Raw genomic sequence first — 8,553 nt, forward strand, 5'->3', positions numbered from 1 at the left:
GTAATCATCATGACAATTCATTTTTCTTTTTAAATACATTTTTTTTTGCTTACTGAATGTAATTTTAATGCACTAAAGCAATGGTTTTCTCTTTAGTTGATGTAATATAGAAAAAAAAAATACAAGACATGAAATATCCAACCATAGTGGAAGCCGAAATGTGTGCTCTAGTCAAGATGACGACTCGAAAAATGCACCATAGAGATGTTTGTTCCTTCGAATTAACATAATGGTCATGCTATTGTGTATATACTTTATGTGTGGTTTATATTCGAATAGTAAAACTCTTAGTTAATGTTGAAACAATACCTATTAAGCATGCAATGCATGGAAGATTCCAATAGTAAAACTCCTAGTTAATGTTGAAACAATACGTAGTTACATACCTTGTTTAGCATATGATGTAGATGGTAATAAAAAAGAAGTTACAAGGTATTCCATTGATATGTGAATATCCATATGTAATTTTAGAAAAGCTACCTGGTTTGCCACCCGAGTGACAAGTCGCATCTCAAATTAACTTAATGTTGGTCGTGTTGGATCTATCGTGATAACATCGCTTTAGAATAAACCAATTTAAACTTTTGATAAAAGGCCTCATCAAACATTAGTTCTAATATCATAAATGTTTCTTCGTAGCAACACCTACAATGTTAGCAACACATGCAATGCTGATCAATTACTCATCATGCAATGCAATGAATGAATATCCAGAATAAAGATGTTGTAAAATATATGAATTAGAATGATCACTATGTAAATAAACTGAACACTATAGCTAACATGGTCGGAAAAAATTAATAATAATATGAATATAAATAGAAAAATCATAACAACATGACTACAACTGAAAAGACGATCAGACAGTAATAACATGAATACGGTCAGAAATATCAATAATAACATGAAGACGGTCGGTTTAATTTATCATTAAAAATTAATTTTGAATGGACACATAATCCATAAGAATGATTTTACAATTAGAGTTACCATACTTTTTTTTTTGATTTAAAGTGTAATTAGATTAAACCTAGGGGTTATTTGTGTAAATACATGCAATAATTATTACCATTATTATCTGTAGCAAGCATATAGTCGGGGTGTGCACGGAAACCTTTTCCCAGAGGGAAAAGCTTTTGAGAGAAGAAGATAGAGAGAGAAACAGGCTTATTGCTGTGTGAATGATGTTTTAGGGTTTCTTCGTTGTCAATTCTCTGAACTTTATTGCATGCTTTTGTTTATCTCCACTCCATTCTTCTTATCCTTTCTCGAATTCTAATCGGGAAAACCCTAATTTCGCCCGAAATCAAGCAAACATTATCTTGATGCGATTTTCTTGGCGAATTTGCTGAAGGGAAAAAGAAAACGGAGGAAGTAAGCTGTGATGGGTGCACCGGAGAAGTTGGCTACTTCCAGCAACAATTCGATGCAGGTCTGTTTGTAGCTTATGTTTTTTTGCCTTATTCTTGTTATTTTCATTAATGTGCTGATAATATCGTTCTGATTTCAAGTTACTTTTAGTTCATTTTTGCTGTTGATCTTTAAACCCGGATTTATTAGCTTTAAGATATATAGGCGTTATGATATAATTCTTAATGTCAGCTTAGTTAACTATGATGTGAATCTCCCTCTATGAATGGAGATTTATGAGTTAAGTTTTTAGTGAATTGCTCATCTGTTACTGGCTTTGTGCTGAATTCCAGAGTTCCAATTTTCTTTTTACCAAAGTTGCCTTTCTATTATGTTTGTGTGTTCTTCAACTGCCTGTTTTCTTATTCGAACCAAAAAAAATTTCTACTTTTATGTGCAATCGTGTGGTTTTGTCATATGTGCTGTTTAACTACTTGTTCGGGTGAGCTTAGGTGCAAATAAGAAAGTGTAAAAGTGTGATATTGGAAGTAATCAAGAACACCCACATGTGCCTGAATTCATGTCATATAAGCATGTTTCACTTGTGGCTATCCAAATTATGCATTATTAAAGTAAGCATGAATGAAGACACTCTTATTTTGTGGATCCTTCTATTCTATTTAGGCTAAATATTATTTTGCATGGATTTTGGTGATGACGTACTCAAAGCACCTCGTTGTGTTAATTGCGACACTCGCACCCATTTTGAGCATAACTTTGAAAACTAAAACCTCTTGATAAACACACTTCAAAATACTAAAATGCCAATATATGTAACAAACCAAAAACTCTAAATGAATGGTTAGCACTAATACCTTTTTTCTTGAGTTTTAGCATAGAAAAGAAAAGAAGGGGAAAGAAAGTAAGGAGAGAAAAGAAGAGAAAGGAAAGTGAAAGAAAATTCTATTTTGTGTTCCTGAGTTGGAGAGAAATGAAATGAAAATTAAACATTATGTTCATTTCTCTCCAAATCCTTCCAAATTGGAAGGAAAGTTTTCCTTCCATTTCTTTCCACTTCCTTTCATTAATGAAACTCAGGAACACCATTTTTTTTTTTATCTTTCTTCTCACTTCCATCCATTTCCATTCTTTTCCTTCGTTAAGTTGAACTCGGGAACAGGGTGTAACACTTGGGATTGTGATACTATGAAGGAAGCATACCAAATTCTTGTACACCAAATAGGAAAGAGCTAAATACGAATGTTTGGAATATAGATTACACGAATACATGTAATAAGATATGTTGCACAATACAAGAAAAGAAACAATAAACAACCACAAAATAACACAAGTATTTAACAACGAGTATAATTTGAGAGAAAAAGTTGTGGTTGTGGGATAATGTCACTTCTTGCAAATCCCGAGCATAAAAAAGGGTTTTTACTTTTTATAAACTCGGAAGCCCAAGATTTAGCAAACTCTAATTGGTCCATTTAAGAAGCTGAGTAGAAATTTCAAGCTCATTGGACACATGGTGAGGTAGAAAACTAGCAGAAAAAATGCATACCTTCTAGAAAGGTTTTTTCAGTGTCTACTTACTTTAAAATAGAAGATCCCACTTTATATTTTACAAAATCCTTACTTTTTTTTTTTTTTTTTTTTTTTTTTTTTTTATAATAGCTTCTATAAAAGAAGTTATCTTTTAAAAAGATTGTAGCTTACCTAGCTAACTAGCTTGACATCAGTAATCATCAAAACTTTAATGAATTAGTTTCAATCTGCATTTTAGTTTCTTTAGCTCTCAATTATGTCATTAATTAGTCACTCTTGATGGCTTTGTGAGTTAATTGATTTAGAATAATAGCCTGTTAATGACACTATTCAACTTTCTTTCTTCTAGATGCTGTCTTCTTTTTATTTTCTGTAGATTTTCCCGTGTTTGTTATTAACAGTATAAAATATCTTCAAAATGTGCTTTACCCCATCTTTTAAACTTTATAAATAACAGCGTGTGAAGGTGTATCGACTCAATGATGATGGAAAATGGGATGATCAAGGGACTGGTCATGTCACTGTTGATTATTTAGAGGTTTGTCTTTAATCTTTAATCTTTATATTCTGAAAAACTTCAACTTTTTATACTTTTCATCTTTTAAAGACATTCTTACCCTCAATCTTTACAACAGAGATCTGAAGAATTGGGCTTGTTTGTTGTTGATGAAGAAGACAATGAAACACTGCTAATGCATCGTATTTGCTCTGATGATATATATCGCAAACAAGAAGGTGTTTTTAAATTTCAGAAACACATTCTATATCATTCTTTTTAAAAAAAAAAAAAATTAATTTTATCTTGTCCTATTATCCAGATACTATAATTTCATGGAGGGATTCAGAGTTTTCAAGTGAAATAGCTCTTAGCTTTCAAGAAACCACAGGATGCTCATACATATGGTACCTAATAATCAATAAATGATATATCTCATCATCTTATGTTTTTCTTTTCCTTTTAATTATGCATATGCTTAACATTATATTTTACCTAGGGATCATATTTGCAATCTGCAGCGTAATTTACATTTTGATACTATTCGCAGTAAGTTATTATTACTATTTAACTTTTTTATGTATATTGTAAATATCAATATCATCTTGTCATAATTTATTTATTATTGTATTTCTCTTCAGATGACTCATATCATGGGGCTAACAATGAGTTAAGGGAGTTGCCAGCTGTAGAGCTCTCAACACTCCCTTCAATACTTAAAGTTGGTGTTAAATTTTTTAATCCATATTTTACTCTGATTTTTTTTTTTTATAAAATTAGTGTTGAATATTTTTTTTTCTTGCAGGTTGTGGTTGATGGTAGTGTTACAGATCAGCTGTGTGTAACAGAGCTCATACTACATGATGTATGCTATTTTACTAATTCTAAATTTGTCTTTTTGTAACTTTTTAAAATCTTTATAGATAAACTCACCTTGTTTTTATGAAATCTTTAATGTGAGCAGCAAATATTTTTCCGAAAGTTGATGGATTTATTTAGAGTATGTGAAGATTTGGAAAACAAAGATGGGCTTCACATGATATACAAAATTGTCAAAGGAATCAGTTAATACCCAAACTTTCCTAATCATCAATTCATCATCAATTTTAAAGAATCAGTTTCATATTCTATAAAAAAACTCACAACTTTTTTATCTTTCTTTATCTCAGTTCTACTCAACAGTCCTCAAATCTTTGAGAAAATATTCAGTGATGAATTAATCATGGATATTATCGGGTGTCTTGAATGTAAGTAATGATAAATCTCAAATAGATTCTTTGACATTTACTCTTAATACTTATATAATTAAATTTATAATTTTGTTTGTCTACAGATGACATGGAAACACCTCATGTACATCATCGAAATTTCCTTAAAGATCATGTTGTTTTCAAGGAGGTATCAGTATCAATCTGGAAGATGTTAATACTTAATTAATTAATTAATGAATGTATTTGTTTTAATTATTTTGGGAAGTATTTAATAAATATAAATACAATGTTAATTGATATTATATAGGCTATACCAATTAAAGATCCTCTAGCCTTGTCAAAGATACATCAAACATACAGAATAGGTTATCTGAAGGATGTTGTGTTGCCTAGGGTTTTGGATGAATCCACTCTTGCAAGCCTTAATTCCATGATTCACTCCAATAATGGAATGGTAAGATTTAAGAATTGATATTTACATAATTAATTAAATCTCAACTCCCATTTATTTTTTTTAAAAAAAAAAAATCATCTAACATGTTGTTTGTTTATATTTCCAGGTTGTGACTTTATTAAAAGATGACACCACTTTCATTAAGGAGCTGTTTGCAAGGCTAAAATCCCCTACAACATCTCCTGATTCCAAGAGAAATTTGGTGTTTTTCTTACAAGAATTTTGCACCTTAAGCAAAAGCTTACAAGTAGTTCAACAACTTCGCCTTTTCAGGTATATTAATAAATCTCATTACACACTTTCAATATATACAAATTTACAAATCATTTTTTTTGGAATGTTTTTAGAGATCTAGTGAATGAAGGCATATTCAGTGTGATTACTGATATCTTACAAAGTGAAGATAAGAAGCTTGTTCTCACTGGGTAATCAATTTGTATCTCACAAATTTTATAAAAACTTGATTAAATTACATAAATGGTCCCTATAGTTTGGGGTAATTTGCACGTTTGGTCCCTAACTGGTTTTTTTAAACTCCGAAGGTCCCTACAGTTTGTTTTTTTTGTGCGCTTGGTCCCTGTCATACCTAAAAAGACTATTTTTCCCTTGATTTTTTAATTTATTTAAATAAGGTGGGGTAGGTAAGGTGGAAGTGGGTTTGGGGTTGTGTTTATTTAAATAAATAAAAAAAATCAAGTGCAAAATAGTCTTTTTAGGTAAGATAGGGACTGAGCGTGCAACAAAAACAAACAGTAGTGACCTTCCGAGTTAAAAAAATCAGTTAGGGACCAAACGTGCAAACTACCCCAAACCATAGGGACCATTCGTGTAATTTACTCTAAAAACTTTTGATTTCTTAGATTAAATTAATTAACAATTTGGTAGACGAAATGTTATGGATGCAGGACAGACATCCTCATTTTTTCATTAAACCAAGATCCGACCATGTTGCGTTCCTATGTCAGCCGTCAAGAAGGTGTCCCATTGCTCGGCCTTCTGGTATGTACAACTTACACATCCAAGGGTATATTAGTAATTTCACAATGTGGCAATCTCTTAACAATGTGGTAGGTTTTTCACAGGTGAAAGGGATGCTTACAGATTTTGGAGACGATATGCATTGCCAGTTTCTTGAAATAATTCGAAGTCTTCTTGATTCCTTTTCTTCAGGAGGACAGGTTAGGGTAAACACATATAAACTCTCATCGCTCTTTTCTTTCTTCTTTTTGATTTATATATTTTTCTAAATTACATAAAACATTTTTATATAAATTCTGTTTCATCAGCAGAGAGATGCGATTGTTGAAATATTCTACGAGAAGCATCTGGATCAAGTGATTAATGTTATAACTTCTTCATGTCCTCCAAATGGAAGTAAAAACAGTGCAAAGCCTGAGATACTTATGAACATTTGTGATCTCCTATGCTTTTGTGTTCTTCATCATCCTTATAGAATAAAGTACTCAACTCAAGTAATCTCTCCATTTTAAATTATTCTGGAGTAAATTCTTTTATACTCTATATAAATTTTTGTATTTTTTAATTTTGCAGGTGTAACTTCTTGCTTAATGGTGTTGTAGATAAAGTCTTACATCTGACTCGAAGGAAAGAAAAGTATCTTGTAGTTGCAGCCATTCGTTTCATTCGAACTTTAATCTCACATAACGTAATAACCACAAATTCTATATAACTAATTTTTTAGAATTTATATGTTATAATAATGAAAAAAATATGTGTTTTACTTTTATTACAGGATGAACATCTTATGAGTTATATTGTGAAGAACAATGTTTTTAAACCAATCGTGGATGCGTTTATCTGTAATGGAAGTCGCTATAATTTGTTAAACTCTTCAGTTCTTGAACTTTTCGAGCATATCCGTAAGGTATTTATTTATTTATTTCATAATATAACTAAATATCTTATATTATTATTATTATTATTATTATTATTATTATTATTATTATTATTATTATTGTTTTTATTATCTAATAACATTAAACACAATGCCATTAATTCAGGAGAATATAAAGACACTGTTGAAGTATTTAATTGACACCTTCTGGAATGAATTAGCGAAATTTGACAGTTTACCTTCCATTCAATCTCTCAAACTCAGATACGATCAGGTCCTTTTCTGTAATTTCATCTAAAAAAACACAAACCATTTATTTATATTTAGATTTTTTTTTTTAAAATTCCGACACACAGGCGCAAGAACATGCAACGAATAACCAAAACAACAACACGGAAACACGAAAACGTGTAGATGAGCGTGGACTCGAGAAGGAAGAGGAGGATTACTTCAACGAGGATAGGTATTTTCGTAATTAACTAATTACATTATCTTATTTATTTATTTTGTTAAGTTACTGATTTTGTTTATGTTGATAGTGATGAGGAAGATTCTGCATCAATGACACGTGGGGGTAGGATAAGAACACGACCGGGACCCGGTGTATCAAATGGATCTGGTGGATTGGTTGATTATGAAGATGATGAGGATGATGAAGACTATAAACCTCCACCAAAGAAACACTTAGAAGAAGATGAAGGAACATTAGAATTTAGGTTAAAAAGAAAATTTTTGGCAAAAAAGGAAGAAACAGACATCATAAAAAAACGCAAGTTAGTTGGAAAAACCCAAACCCAAAAGCCTAAAGAAAGTGTATTTGCTACATTATGTTCGACTTTAAGTCAAACAGTATTGCCTTCTACTACTACTAGTACTACTGATAACAAGTCAACAAATGAAGAGAACAAATCTGAGGAAAGTGAAGCAGGAAAAGGAGTTGCCCAGTTATAATATACAAGAATCCGGGTCAGTTATACGCGCTCTCTCATTCATGATGCTTTTTGCTTTTTTTTTTTTAAAAAAAATTTCCAGCCTATGTACAAACCCTTTGTTAATGTTAAACCTCACAATTTTGAGTAGTTTTTATCGACTATGTTCAGCTGTTGTAGAAATGTGAAATGTTAATGGGCATGTGTAGTGGTTGGTTATACCTTTGTTTTTGTGTGTAAAAGGTTGAAAATGGTAGGTTAACAAAAAGGAAAGTAGATGAAGTTTTAGTCCTATTTTGATTGTTATTTGGTTAATTTATTTGAGCTTGAAGGTGTAAATGACAAAAAAGTTGATTTACTTTTTTCTACTTTGATTTGATGGTAAATGGTTTAGGACTTGACAAAAAGCAAGTCTATTTAGGTATTAGAAAGCTAATAAGTTAATAAGTCCGATTTGATTGTTATTTGGGTTATTTATCAAACATTTTTTTTTTTTTTTTTTTTTTTTTTAATATCTTATTGGCTTTTTAAAAAGCCAATAAGTTAATAAGTCATTTTAAAATGCATTCCCAAACACTCCATAAGTTCAAGGGATATTAAGAAATTCGATCTGTGAATAAAAAATTAATTATTACAATAATGTTTATTTGGTAGTCTCCATGATTTGTTGATTTGGTAATTATAAATTTATTTGTAGTTATCCTGTT

At 30.7% G+C, this 8,553-nt stretch overlaps 1 protein-coding gene across 7 annotated transcripts; it reads left to right on the forward strand.

Moving 5' to 3' along the window:
- The first annotated feature begins 1,093 nt into the window (after nucleotides 1-1,093).
- Nucleotides 1,094-8,065, forward strand: LOC145032756 (uncharacterized). Of its 7 annotated transcripts, none has more exons than XM_078981687.1 (21): nucleotides 1,094-1,432; nucleotides 3,359-3,439; nucleotides 3,537-3,636; nucleotides 3,720-3,804; nucleotides 3,897-3,946; nucleotides 4,039-4,118; nucleotides 4,203-4,262; nucleotides 4,362-4,461; nucleotides 4,567-4,644; nucleotides 4,731-4,795; nucleotides 4,916-5,062; nucleotides 5,169-5,335; nucleotides 5,410-5,487; nucleotides 5,968-6,061; nucleotides 6,145-6,246; nucleotides 6,349-6,521; nucleotides 6,614-6,728; nucleotides 6,816-6,947; nucleotides 7,084-7,191; nucleotides 7,274-7,380; nucleotides 7,457-8,065. In XM_078981687.1, the coding sequence occupies exons 1-21, from the start codon at nucleotides 1,385-1,387 to the stop codon at nucleotides 7,866-7,868; spliced, it is 2,382 nt and encodes a 793-aa protein (XP_078837813.1). In that variant the 5' UTR covers nucleotides 1,094-1,384; the 3' UTR covers nucleotides 7,869-8,065. The 7 variants fall into 7 exon arrangements, with proteins under 7 accessions (XP_078837813.1, XP_078837819.1, XP_078837833.1 ...); XM_078981693.1 differs by having other exon boundaries at nucleotides 6,352-6,521; XM_078981707.1 differs by having other exon boundaries at nucleotides 6,145-6,240.
- Nucleotides 8,066-8,553: the final 488 nt, after the last annotated feature.

The sequence above is a fragment of the Lactuca saligna genome, chromosome 1, assembly GCF_052625555.1.
Source record: "Lactuca saligna cultivar CGN05327 chromosome 1, ASM5262555v1, whole genome shotgun sequence".
Lineage (NCBI taxonomy): Eukaryota > Viridiplantae > Streptophyta > Magnoliopsida > Asterales > Asteraceae > Lactuca > Lactuca saligna.